This window comes from Carcharhinus amblyrhynchos, chromosome 8, assembly GCF_965287045.1.
Source record: "Carcharhinus amblyrhynchos chromosome 8, sCarAmb.v2.hapA, whole genome shotgun sequence".
Lineage (NCBI taxonomy): Eukaryota > Metazoa > Chordata > Chondrichthyes > Carcharhiniformes > Carcharhinidae > Carcharhinus > Carcharhinus amblyrhynchos.
In genome coordinates, this window is record NC_137331.1 from 76,971,268 (window position 1) to 76,986,004 (window position 14,737).

At 43.1% G+C, this 14,737-nt stretch overlaps 1 protein-coding gene across 2 annotated transcripts in view; it reads right to left on the bottom strand.

Moving 5' to 3' along the window:
* Positions 1-221: 221 nt before the first annotated feature.
* Positions 222-14,737, bottom strand: part of abhd3 (abhydrolase domain containing 3, phospholipase) — a 64,590-nt gene continuing 50,074 nt past the window's right edge. For both annotated transcript variants that reach the window (XM_080194299.1, XM_080194298.1), the window contains one exon: positions 222-1,426. In XM_080194299.1, coding sequence (XP_080050425.1) covers positions 1,248-1,426 — 179 coding nt within the window. In that variant the 3' untranslated portion in view covers positions 222-1,247. The remainder of the gene's footprint in view (positions 1,427-14,737) is intronic.

Below are 14,737 nucleotides of genomic sequence, written 5' to 3' on the forward strand. Positions count from 1 at the left end.
AAAACAATACACACTTACAAAATAGGTCACCTTACAATTTGCATATCTTTGCTGAAAGTTGAGCTATGTATCGTTGTAGTCATTTGACCAACCCGTGATCCAAAATATGAAATAATACATAACCTTGAAATTTATATTTTTTGTATTAAATAGACAAACAATGATCAGTTTAGAAAAATTTATTTTTTCATATATAGTAAATATCTTAAAATTTATTCTGGCTGTTTAAGATTTTTCTCAGAAAAAAGTTTATTACATTTGTAACCCATATTGTCACATACAATCTGTTATTGTACACTATGTACTGGAAGATCCTAACAAGTCCTGGACCCTCTGACAGGACGGCTAAGTAGGTAGAGTAACTCATGGCTAACTCAGTAGCACCGACTTCTGTAAATACTATAGCCCAGGGTCAAATATATTGCAATCACAGTGACATCTCTTAAATACAACTCAATGCAGAGTTAGTCGCTGTTGGTTTAAATTTGATATTGATGTCTATTGGTTTCAAGCTTTTAAGAAATAGAACCTTGGCACAGTCAAGGTAGATTAATGGTTTGAAAACAAATTAATTGAGCCCAAACTTAAAAGAAAACACACTAGCAATTAGCATTTTTTTCAGGCAAGAGTTTTTGTCCTAGCAGTATCTGTGCTTCTTCTTTATTAATTTATGATACTTATTCATACGTTATATCATTATACTAGCTGTAGGATCTAGATGTAAAGTGCTACAAGGTGTGTTATTTGGGAAATGTTAAATCGTGTGCAACTGCATTTCCTTCTGAATAATTCAATCATGTTATGAATTGCAAATACATTGGAAAAGAATGAACTGGCCGTTAAATGAAATAATAGCCCTGAGGATTTCAACCTACCATTGATAACATGGTAATTGTACAGATCCAGTGCCAAATGGTTGTGTAAAAATGAACAATTATGACAGAAGATGAATCAGTTAGAAAATGATATAAAACTAAAACTTGAATTAACAAAAATTACCAACACTCATGAAAGAAGACCCATGTATAAATTAATATTTAGTCTGAGCATAATAGTCTTGACTCTTTGTCATTCGCCCCTTAGTTAATTTCTGGACAAATTCAAGTAACAGACAGCCCATTTTAAATACATGATGAAACATGTAAATATGTATTTTACAGTGTGCTCAAATACCAATGTCAAGATTTTCAATGGTTTAGTCAGTAAACTTGAGTTATCAAACAATCTGAATGGACAGATTTCAAGAGTTATGCATTTTTCAACTCATCTTTATGCTCAAAGACAGCTTGTATAAATTGTTTGAAGACTCTGTCCATATAAGTGGCCCATCGAGGAAATATCCCTTCCAAGAAGCCGATGTGACCACCATGTGCAGTTAGTAGCAATGCAACATTTGGGTTCTGTTTGGCAGACTGCGTAGGTATGGCTGAAAGAAATATAAATGTCAGAACAATAATAATGCATGATTGTTTTTACAAGGCATTCAACAAATATGACCACAGTGGAGCACAATGAAGAGCAATGCTCATGATATCAGCTTTAATTTTAGGAAATAATTTTCACACTTTAACTCACTGTAATCCAACATAAGTAAAATGAATCCTTCGAGTAATATTTCAGTTTACAAATTAAATTACATAGTCGAGATTCAGTTTGCTTCGCTTCTCTAAAAACCACTGAAATTCTACAATGACATAACGTGTATTTGGATGTTTGATATATTGTTCATTGTTTTCAATCCTTGCTATTTGACCTGATGTGTTAACTTGTTTGAAGTAAATGTGTGAACACTGTCATTCAAGACAATGAGGCCATGGAATTTCAGATGAACCTTAACCTATGTATAATATCTATGCAGTCTGCCAAACAATGCAATTGCAGATCCTAATGACCCCAAAGTCCATCTCCAGAAGAATATGGCTAGTGGCGGTTGGCCTGAACTCATATTCATGCTGTTTGTCTTGCCCATCAGTGTTGGAGGCAGCTAGACTCCCCAAAGGCCTGATGGGTGGGGTATATCAAGATGGCTCCCATAGCTCATCTGTTTCAGGGAAATGGGGTCCGATGAACGGTGAGCTTCAGCTTGACATGTTTAGGTGCACTTAATCACTTTGGGCCAATTTCTGGAACTATTCCGATTTCTCCCCTATCAGAAGGAACACACCAGCTCCACCAGATTCCATAAAACCATAAAAACCCCTTCTTATCTCTTCACCGGCATCCTAGGAGGTGTTGCAGAGTAGCACTTGAAAAACTGAGCAGAGCATGCACAATGCATATTCCCTCATGAACCCACCACTTACCCAGCTTATGGTACATTTGGCAGCAATATCTTAAATATTATTATCCTAATTTCCATATTCAAGGGGTCCAATCCTTATCTTCTAGCCTAGATGCCCTAAATAAATGGAAGGTGCCAGCTTTTAATTTGACACACTTGGAAGGGAACGTACTCAAGATCAATTTCTGCTTTATCAATGCTTCTGCAAAAATAAAATGTTAACTACCTTAATATTTAAACCAATGAAAGCATTAAATATGTGGTCAATTTTTAAAATATTCCTACAGAACCAATTGTTTTGTGACAATGAGGAAAATTTCTTGGGCTTCCACCAGAGGTGGACTTAGAGTGAAACACAACGTGCCTAGGCAAAGCATCCTTACCCATGGTGGGGTCCTGCACCGGTTCTGGTCGTCAGCTCAACATGGCTAGAGAGTTGACAGTTCGCACTGGCATCTAATCGGAGGCTGATTACACTGCGTTTATTAGTGATAGGCTCAAACAAATGATCCAATCAGTAGCAAATGCCGAGCAAAATCAGACTCTGATTGGATGACTCTGAAAGAACAGGAGAAGGTTGTTGGCAGCAGGCATGTGGGCACGAGACCACCACCTCCATTCATTGTAGTGGCGTGAATGGCCAGAAAAGTCTCACCATCATCTTTACATCCTCATAATTTTAAAGATCTCTATCAGATTATTCCTTGGTCATGTCTTTTTCCAGAGAAGAGCCAAATATTTTCCTGACAGTTACAACACCAGAGTTCTGATCTCATTATTGTGAATCTTTTTTGCACCTTCCCCAGGCTCTCTTTATCCATTTATAAATGGAGAACTCAGCAGAACTCCTATGTGTGGTCAAGCCAAGGAACTACAAAAGTTCAACAGAATTTTTCTAATACAGAATTCCAATCCTCAAGAAATGAATCCCAATTCTTCCCTGGTGGGTAAGCTGAGAGAGTTGTGAGAAAAGCCATCAGGGTTAGTAACCCAGCATTTTTCTGCTTCTCTCCAGAGTTCCCTGGGGTAGATTGCCAGTGAATTAAGGAACCCCTGTGGATGAAACTTTCAGCAAAATAGATCAATTAAGAAGCCAATAAAAAAGTCATTTTAGGTGCGCACTGACTATTTCTTATCAGCACATGGGTGGCTGGAATGTTGACAATGCAGCAAGTTAAGGAGGGTGAGCTCACAGCAGGAAGTCATTGAGGTCAGTCTTTCAGGTCAACCAAGTAAACAAAGTTAAATTACATTTGGACAAAGAAAAAGGGGGCAGCTCCCCAAAAGGAGGGGGAACGGCCCGAACAGAAACAAAAAGTACAAAGGAAACTTAAGACACGTCAAATCAAAACGTGATTGTCGGGGTCTATAAGGCACCTCAGCCCCTGCGGTGCCCAACGGGCGTGGAAGGCCCCGACTATGCCCGCGGACACCGCGTGCTCCCTCTCCAGGGACACCCGGCTGCGAACATAGCCGCGGTAGAGGGGCAGACAGTCGGGATGGACGGCCCTGTCGATCGCCCGCTGCCTGGATGGCGCGAAGTCATTGAGGTCAGCTGTAAAGAGGGAAAAACCAGAATGGGCCAACCATTGTATGAAGGCTAAACGAATACTGAGGAACTCCTTGAAGCAAGTATTTTAGACACTTTATCACAAGAAGAACTTGATGTCATTCCATTGAGGCCATTTGGATGACTAAATTGACTTTTAAGCCTATACTACATAGGGACATGAAAATCAACAAACAGCGCGTATAAAACTCTATCCAAAAATATGAGAAGGATAGTGCTAGGCAGGAGGTTAAATGAGCTAAATTTAGAAAATACTGGAAATAACTCAGCTTAGTGGAGATTTCAAACTTTCAGTTACTCCATTCCTGTCAATAATTCTTGGGATGGCCTCTTTGTAGGAACTCAAGGCTAAATGCAATGGGAGCCTGCATCCATGTGTGCCTGCTCCCTTCTATATGCACTTCTTTGTTTGTGAACTGAGAAAAGGAGATAAAAATTTGCAAAAGTCAAAATTAGTTTTAATGACATCCCAGTGATCATTCTATAGACCATCATAACTGATTACATATACAAACATTCATGCAATTTTATTTAAAAAGATTATGTGGGTGAAGGATATTGGTTGGCACATTTTATAGGTTTAAGTTGCAGCTTCTGAAAAGTGGGAAGTGGAAGAACACCTCTAGTGATAAACTAGAAGAAGAAGAAACAGGAAGAGCATCCAGCAGAGGTGGCAGAGAGACTTCACTGAAAAGCTTTCTGGGAGAAGTCGGTGCAGTCACACCTGCTGAAAAACGTGAGGTGAACAACTGGTGTCATGGGGCAGTTATGCTCAAAACTCTTTTCCCATCCTCCCTCCTCCTCTGACCAAATAAAAAAGGGCACAGACATTGCAGGTCAGAAAATGACATGAGATTAACATCTGATTGGTGAGTGAGTCCTGGTGGGTATTTCCAAACCATATTAAATTGAAACTCATTGTTTAGGCAAGGATAGGGAATTATTTGCTTTATTTCTTTTTTCTTTATAGTTTTTGAACTTAAAGGGTTTAGTCATGGCAGGAAAGATCAAAGCTGTGGTTTGCTTTTCTTTCTCTATGTGGGAAGCTGGGCACATTTCCAGTGCCTGGAACCAGAATGTGTACAGGAAGTGTGTAGCTCCTAGAAGCTTGAGTTTCGGAGCTGGAATGGTGGCTGGGAACACTGTGGAGCATCCGCGAGTCTGAGAGCATTGTGGACAGCACATTTAGGGAGGTGATCACACTGCAGTTGAAGGGACTTGAGGAAAGCAGGGAATGGGTGACCACCAAGCAGTTCAAGAGATGTAGGTAGGTAGTTCAGGAATCCCCTGGGGTCTTGCTCACAAATCAGCATTCCATTTTGGAGGCTGATGAGGCAGCTGATTCCTTCAGAGAGTGCAGACAGAACCAAGCTTCTGGCACCACAAGCAGCTGTCTGTAGAGGAAGGGGAGGGGTGGGGTGGGGGAGAGAGGCAGGGCAATAGTAATAGGGGGTTCTATAGTCAAGGGTACAGATATGTGCTACTGTAGCTGTCAATGTGATTCCAGGATGATACATTACCTCCCTGGTTCTAGAGTCTAGGATGTCACTGAACAGCTGTACGGCATTTTGAAGGGAGAGGGTGATAAGGCAGAGGCCATGGTACATGTTGGTACCAATGACATACATAGAAAGAGGGATGAGGTCTTGCATCAGGAGTTAGGCAGTAGACTAAAAAGCAACATCTCTTGGGTTGCAATCTCGGGATTACTCTCCAGAGCCATGTGCTAGCAAGTACAGAAATAGGAGGATAGTGCACTTGAATGGGTGGCTTAAGAGTTGGTGCCAGAGGGAGGGTTTCAGATTCCTGGATCATTGGGACAACTTCTTGGGCAGGTGGGACCTGTACAAGCAGGACGGTCTACATCTGAACCAGAAAGGGACTAACACCCTTGCAGGATGTTTTGCTAGTGCTGTTGGGAGGAGTTTAAACTAATTTGACAGGGGGACAGACACAGACTGTTGGCAGAATAAAGGCATGGAATCATATAGCAAAACAAACAAGTCAGAGGAAGTGCAGCTGTATTACGTTTCAAGGGAGTATGCCCAGGCTGGATGGCCTCTACTTTAACTTTAAGTGTTGCAGGTAAAATGGATGAGTTGAGGGCAATGATTGACTACAATAGCAGTCACAGACACATAGTTGAAGGAAGGACAAGATTGGCAACTCAACATTCTGGGATATAGAATCTTCAGGTGAGACAGGGGAGGAGCTAAAAAAGGAGGAGGCATTGCAATATTAGTTAAGGAGTCAGTTACTTCAGTAAGGAGAGATGGTATTTTGAAGGAGACATCAAATGAAGATTTGTGGGTAGGGGTTAGGAATAAAAAAGGGTCAACAACATAGGTTGTTTATTACAAACCCCCAGATAGTTAGACGGATATTGAGGAGCAAATATGCGCTCAGTTTGCGGAGGTGTGTAAAAACAATAACAATAGGGTTATTATATATAAGGTGATTTCAACTTTCCCAACATTAATTGGGATATACATAGTATTAAGGATTTGGGCTACAAGAAGATATAGATGGAATGGTCAAATGGGCATCAAAGTGGCAGATGGAATTTAACTCTGAAAAGTGTGAGGTGATGCACTTTGGAAGGAGTAATTTGACAAGAAAGTACTCAATGAATGGTAGGACACTAGGAAGTTCTGTGGAATAAAGGGACCTTAGCGTGTTTGTCCACAGGTCTCTGAAAACAGAAGAGCATGTTAGTAGGGTGGTGAAAAAGGCATATGCGACACTTGCCTTTGTCCATTGAGGCTTAGATTATAAAAGCAGAGAAGTCATATTAGAGTTGCATAGAACTTTGATAAGGCCACAGCTAGAGTACTGTGTGCAATTCTGGTCGCCACATTATTGGAAGGATGTGATTGCAGGGAGTGCAGAGGAGATTCACCAGGATGCTGACTGGGATGGAACATTTAAGTTATGAAGAGAGGTTGTGTAGGTTTGGGTTGTTTTTGTTGGAGCAAAGACTGAGGGCTGACCTGATCGAGGTGTACAAGATTATGAGAGACATGGACAGAGTGGATAAGGAGCAGCTGTTCCCCTTAGATGAAGGGTTGGTCATGAGGGAACATAGGTTCAAGGTTTAGGGAGGATGTGAGGAAAAACCTTTTCACCAAGAGGATGGTGATGGTCTGCAGTGCACTGCCTGGGAGGACGGTGGAGGTGGATTGCCTCACATCCTTTAAAAAATATCTGGATGAGAACGTGGCACATCATAACATTCAGGGCTATGGGCCAAGTGCTGGCAGATGGGATTAGGTGGAAGTTCATGTGTTTCAAATGTGTTGGTGCAGGCTCAATGGGCCAAAGGGCCTCTGCTGCACTGCATGATTCTATGATTTTATGATTCAGACTGGATCTGCATGGTGGGCATTCAAAGCACTTAAATAGTCTGAGTGGAAGGAAAGAATTTGTGACAGCATATACAGTCCATCTACTTTGCAGATGGTAATGGTGAGTAGTTTCATCATTGCTGATTTGGTGAGATATTAAAACATGTTAAGAATTTGCTGCCTGATCTACTGAATGTAATACTGGAGCACTATTTATTTCCATGCTCTGTAAGTAGGTACCCTGGAGAGTTAAACCAGGTAACTCTCCTCTAGCATACTTCTAACTGCTGCATCTTCAAATTATGAGATATATGCCTTGACTGCATTCTAACCATATCTTAATATTTCTTGAATATGCTGATCACAGCAACACAGTCCTCTTTAAGCTCCTGTTGCAGACCTTTAAATCTTTGCATCAGCACTGGAGAACCTGTTCCCAAAACAGCAACCTCCCAATTACTGACTTATTACGTACCAGGAGTTCATTATACATTGATAAGGAGGTCTGATAAAGGAAGATTAGGGTGAGTTCAGGCACAGTGGGAAGAAAACCCTCAGTGCAAGATTTCTGAGGTCTTCAGCTGACCAGTGAAGAATGGTCAATTAATTTCCTTTTTTATAATATTGATTTACGTACACGTTTAAAATACATAAATTATAAGGAAACATTCATTGACTTTTTGGACATTAATGTTTGTGAGCACAAGAAGTACAAAACTCATTCAATCACTCAACAGCTGGCACAGAACAAAAGCAATGCAAAGCACTTTTCAAGGACAACAGACCTTCAAAGAACCACAAACTAATTTAGCATAGTTATTCCATTTGTTATGAAGTCAAGGTAAACAAATTAAATTTTGCTTCACATCAGCGTAAATTATAAGGCTTATGATATCATGCCACACTCCATGACATCTAAAATGCTGCATTTTTTTATTATTAGGGCTGAAACATTTTCCAGGTAATTAATTCAGAAATTTCCATGTAATGGGTGCCGGCTTTCAAAAGCAGATAAAAAATCTGAACAAATAAAACGAAAAGAAAAACATTGCTGGAGATCACTAAGAGAATTACGTGCAGCAATTGAAGAAGAGTATTACAAAATACGATGAGCAGAATGTTCTCATTTTTGCACAAAGTACTGGCTGAGGGGAGGATACTGGCATGCAGCTTGCTGACTGTACAGGTGACTAATCCAGCACTTGGTACAAAGATGTGCAGGTGTGACCCACACTATCATGCTGGTGGGGTAGGGCCAGAAAAAGCCAGAAACACTGAGAGTTCTCTGATAATAAATAAAGAACTACCTCACCCCATGTACATGGAGATTTCCCCCTCCCCACCAACTGATACGGAGATCGCACCACTCTCCCCCCTCCTAACCCCACCATGAAGATCTTAGAAAGAACCTCTGTCCTGATCCCTGGCACCCTAGCAATGTTCCAGTGCAGTGCTGGGAGCAATGCCACAGTGCCAGTGGGCAGGGCCAGGGTACTGCCCGGGCATTTCCCTCTCCTTCCCCATGGATTCCCTCTGCTTGACTCCTGCTTCTAAAAATCAATTGCAAACCTCACCGACATGATGTCACATTGATGAGGGTGGAATTGCCAATGGTGCTATTAGGGAGGGAGTTCTAGGATTTTACCCATCGACAGTGAGGGAACAGCGATACATTTCCACATCAGGATGCATGGCTAGGTGGGGAACTTCCAGGTGATAGTATTCACAGGTATCTGCTGCTCTCGCCTTTCTAGATGGTATCAGTTGTGGATTTGGCAGATGCTTTGATGAGTTCCTGCAATGATTCTTGTAGATGGTACATACTGCTGCTACTGTGCTTTGGTGGTGGAGGGAGTGAATGTTTGTGGAAGGGATGCCAATGACATGGGTTGTTTTGCCTGAATAATGTTGACCTTCTTTAGCATTGTTGGAGCTGCATTCATCCAGGCAAGTGGACAGTATTCCACTGTATGCATGATTTGTGCTTTGTTGTGGTTCTGTGGATGTTGTGGGTGATGGTTGGCCTTAGACTTGTGGAAGGTACACACCATATTGGCTGTCAAACGTTGTACAGCCTATGCATTCCTCACAGAACTTCAGCGCATGTTAAAAATGAATGTACCTGAGGATTAAACATCAGAACACTGTGATTCCTCCTCCAGGTAAAGCGGGCTCACAATGTCCCTGAGAGAAACAGAACTGAAGGTGGTATTCCCAATCCAACAATCCTCATGCCATTGGACGATGAGGATCTGCTGTTATCCTCCATGGAACGGAGCCACTCAATAGGCATAGGCAAAACTGGAGCAAGGCCTCGGGCTGGTGAGATTGCAAGGGGTTTTATCCACATTTAGGATCCTTTCCATTATGTATGTTGAGGCATGCCCCTTTAAGAAAATGGGTCACATGGCCTGGGACTCAAACTCCACCCTGGGTGGAACTTGCCTAGACAGTCTTGTGCTGACTGTGCTAGAGAATAGACATGTTAATAAACAATTCCAATAGTTTACTTCCACTGACTTCGTGATCTTTTATTCATCTTTATGTGAGAACTCAAACATAATAACTGGCGATGAGGCTGAATCATGGCCCATGGACTGCACTAACTCTGCCAATTTTCAGGAGAGGGAGGAAGATTAATGTCATCGTCCTGAACTGCCTGGACACCAAGGTACCAGATTTGAGGGAATAGGCCTTGGCATTGAGGGAAGCAGTCGCAATGGGACTGAGATTGCATTTACCGCTGTAAATGAGTACTCGCTGGTGGGGGGGGGTGGGGTGGGGGGGGGGGGGGGGGTGGGGTGGGCGGGTGGGGCGGGGGGGTGGTGTGGGGGGGTGGGGCGTGGGGGGGGTGGGGTGGGGCGTGGGGGGGCGGGGTGGGCGGGTGGGGGTTGGGGGGGTGGGGTGGGGCGTGGGGGGGCGGGGTGGACGGGTGGGGGTTGGGGGGTGGGGTGTGGGGGGGCGGGGTGGGCGGGTGGGGGTTGGGGGGGCGGGTGGGGTGGGGGGGGTGGGGGGGTGGGGTGGGGGGGGGTGGGGGGGTGGGGTGGGGGGGGTGGGGGGGGGCGGTGGTGGTGGTGTTCTTCCGGATCAAACCAAGTAAACAAACTTAAATTACATTCAGACAAAGGAAAAGGAAAAGGGGGTGGCTCCCCAAAAGGAGGGGGAACGGCCCAAACAGAAACAAAAGGTACAAAGGAAACTTAAGACACGTCAAATCAAAATGTGACTATCGGTGTCTATAAGGCACCTCAGCCCCTGCGGTGCCCAATGGGCACGGAAGGCAGAGTACTTGCTGGGAAACAGGCTGAAGGCAGTGGTTGTGAGCGGATTTGGGCTACAGTTGAAGGCCAGGTATAGGAGAGGGATTTCTCCACTGTGAGCACCAAAGTTGTCAAGAAGGAAGTGGTTGTGAGGGGACTCCAATTGCGGCCGATGGGTAGATTAGGGGAGCACAGTTAGCAAGGGAGCGGTGGTGCGAAGCGCTTGAAAAAGTGATTACAGAATGCAAAGCTGGTAAAAACTCCTCTCAACGGAAACAGAAAATGGCCAGTTCGGGGCAATGTGGTCTTTCAACCAAAATATTAAGAGTTCGATGCTATAATGGAGCATTTCCACTCTGATTTAAAGATGAATAAGATATGCAGTAGCCGTTTTCTTATGTACTTAATGTTTGTGACATTAAGAAGCCTCATACGACCTGAGAAACTTGCAGCGAAACCCCTAACAGCGCTATGCAAAGTACTAAGGAATCATTATGCCCTAAAGCCACTTATGATAGCAGAACATTTCCGATTTTACTAGCGAATGCAATTGGAAGGGCACAGTATGCCTTTGAAATGGATATTAAAAATAAACTAACACACAATACAGATGGCATATTCAAAGATACTTCACACTGAAGAAACCGCTCATTGGTAAAAGACATTCAAAAAATGTAAATCCCCCTCAATTTATTGTAAGCGCTTATCCACTTAACACATCAAAGGCTGATAATCTTTTAATGACCTCGGAAAACTGTCAATCAAAATGTGAATGCAGTCCCTTGGTGAGATAAATTACACGAGCTTGCTGGGCGGACTGGGGACTTTCCTCTCTGTCCTAATAATGTCCAGCTGTCAGCTTCAGGGATGAATTCCCTGTGATCCCATTCTGCCTGCAGGGTACAAGCAGGGCAGCCCTTCTGATTATTCTTTATTTCTCTTGGAGTCAGGGTGTTTGAATGTTTTGCAGGGGCTGGCACCATGTTGGTACCATGCGATGCTATTGTTCTGAGTTTCCTCCATATTCTCACCATTCTGCTCCTCAGAATATGCAGAGTAATTTTTGCTCATATCCAACAAAGCCCTTTCTTCCACACTAAAAATGCATTCTCAGATGACTAAGGAGTCCAATGCATGACCTACAATTGGAGCAGCAGTTGGGTGGGGTGCCCGGATTGCCACATACCAACTTCACTGTCGACATTTAGCTTCAGCTTGGTCTCAGCGAAGTAACTCGAAGTGTACAGCTCCTTCCAGGATGCTTTTTCCCTATTTTGGGCAGTCATGGCAAGGGATTCTCAGGTGTCAGAGGGAATGTTGCACTTTTTTAAGGAGGCTTTGAGGGTATCCTTGAAGCCTGTCCTCTGATCTCCTGGGGCTCTCTTCCTGAAGGTCTGAGTAGAGTGATTGTTTTGGGAGTCTCATGTCAGGCATGTAACCGATGTGGCCTGCCCAGTGGAGCTGATTGAGTGCAGTCAAAGCTTCAATGCTGGGGATGTTGGCCTGAGTGAGAGCAGTGGAGTTGGTGCATCTATCCTGCCAATGGATTTGCAGGATCTTGAGGAAGTGCTAGTGCTACTTCTCCAGAATGATAGGTAGTGGAAAGGGTATTGTTAGGAGTGGAGGACTAATTGCCAGAATGCAGAGATAGTTTGCAAAGGTGGTGTTCCAGCAACACTAATGTCAACAAGAAAGTGGAGGTTTAGCAATTCCTAACACCAAGAACCTACATGACAAGCAAAATAAACTAAGCTCCAGCAGCTCAGAAAGGTTACAAGCAGCACTTTTCGTTTTTACTATCTCTAGCAAGTGAGCGACCTGAGTGATATTAATTTTTGGGATGACAACCCAGCACTGAGGGATACAAAATGGCTCCTGCTCTGCTCAAGAATTCAAGAAACTACAAAGGGTTGTGAATGAAGCTCAGTCCATCACGCAAACCAGCCTCCCATCCATTGACTCTGTCTATACCTTCCGCTGCCTTGGAAAATTAGCTAGCATAATTAAGGACCTCACACACCCCAGACATACTCTCTTTCATCTTCTTCTGTTGCGAAAAAGATACAAAGATCACGTACGAATTGAGACAAGAACAGCACCTTCCCTGCTGCCATCAGACTTCTGATTGGACCTACTTCACACTAAGTTGATTTTCTCTACACCCTAACTTTGATTGTAACACTACATTTGGTACATTCTCCTTTCCTTCTCTATGAATGGTATGCTTTGTCTGTATAGCGTGTAAGAAACAATATTTTTCACTGTATACAATACATATGTCAATAATAAATCAAATCAAATCAAAATGAATGTTGTCAGTTGTCCACATTTGCCTTGTGCATTTGTGATTACTCCATGTGCTGTCAAATCCAAGTGTTACTACCTCCTTGTGAGCACTTCTTTCTCCATCTGCCTTTCTCTCATCAGGCCTGACTTCATCTCTATCTGAACTATTGCTGCAAAATGGAAATCACTATCTAATTTCAAGCTGTTTTCAGCTAATCTCAATCATAGTTTTTATTATTCTTGCTTTAAATTGTGTCGTTCAAAATTCTGATACAGTATGCAGCTTGCAATTTATATGATGTTAAAACCTTTAATTTATTGATAAAAGTAAAATACTGCAGATGCTGGAATCTGAAACAAAAACAGAAAGTGTTGAAAAATCTCAGCAGGTCTGACAGCATCTGTGGAGAGAGAACAGAGCCAGCGTTTTGAGGCAGGATGACTCTTTGTCAGAGCTGAAGACAAATTGGAATAGGATGACGTTTATATTGATGAAGAGCCATCTAGATTTGAAATGTTGGCTCTAATCTCTCCCCACACGTGTTGTCAGACCTGCTGAGATTTTCCAGTATTTTCTGTTTTTGTTGTATGAGGTTTATACTTTTGGGGGAGGGGGAAGGGGAGGAGTGGGATGCTGTGGTGGCAGGAATAGGGGGCCAGCAGTTGGTGGAGATGGGGTAGATTTACAAAAATGTCAGAGACAAAAAGACAAAGGGAATGTAAATGGTGATCATGGCAGTCAAGCAAGCAAAACAATTATGCACATTCCAACAATACTGATCCCTCAAAGTGGCAATGACTGTTTCCCCTTGTGCACAGCCTTCACATCCACCAGAGTATTATGGAACTGCAGAACTGATAAGCTAGAGGATCCCCTTGGAAATGTGACTGTGGAACACTCATAGAGGTGAAGCCTCAGAACCCATTTAATTTTAGTAATGTATACACTGAACATTCACCCTCTTGGCCAGGCCAAACCATGCAGTCTTGAAGTTCAGATCATGACAATCCCAGCACCTCACTGAAAGCAGAATATCCAGTCACCCGACCAAAGCTGTAGACAGTTGGTCATGTGGGTTGGGGTAAGGGAAATGTGGTGAACATTCATGTGCACTCCTGTATTGGGCATCATTTGAAGGGCTTGGAGTCTGTAGCATGCGCAGTTGGCCTTGAGGTTGTAATTGCAGATGATTCCTTGACAAGCAATGGACCTTCACAAACAACTGCTGACTCTTACGTCTCTCTCTCTTTGATAGTGTTGTTTATAGGCAAGACAGAAGAAGGAGAAAATGCAAATGAGGCACCTGGTTCACCAAAGGAAGGAACCAAACCCTCAAGACCAAGGGGCTGCAGGTCCTCCTCAGGGTGTAAAGGATGATCCTCAGACAACCATCATACACATGTGCCTCGCTCGACCCCAAGTGTATAGGTGTTGCATGTGTTACCTGCAGATGACCAAGAACCAGTGTTACTGATGCCTGCACATGTCGAGAGATCTGGTCACTCATATTTTCCATATTCTGCAGAGTTTGGTGCCAGAGGAACTGAGAGGACACCCATTATGTGGAGAGGCTGGTGTTGGACTGGGGTAAACACAATAAGAAGTCTCAGAACACTAGGTTAAAGGACTTTAACCTAGTTTTGTAAGACTTCTTACTGTGAGGACACCCATTGCCAGTGGCAGTGAAAGTAAACGCTGCACTCAACTTCTACAGTAGTGGTTCCTTCCAGGACTCCACTGGAGACTTCTAAAAGATCTCCAAAGCATCAACCCACAAATGCATCCAGGAGTTCACAGATTCTGCTTTACAAAGGCCACAATTTTGTGAACTTCAACAGAGCTCAAGCAAACTAAAACGCAAGAGCACTGGGATTTGCTGAGATTTCTGTATTTTCACAGGTGCAGGGTAACATTGCCAGCACTCACATGGTTATTAAAGCTCCTTGGCAGCAAACAATCCAGTACATCAACTGCAAAGGCTTCCATTCTCTTAGT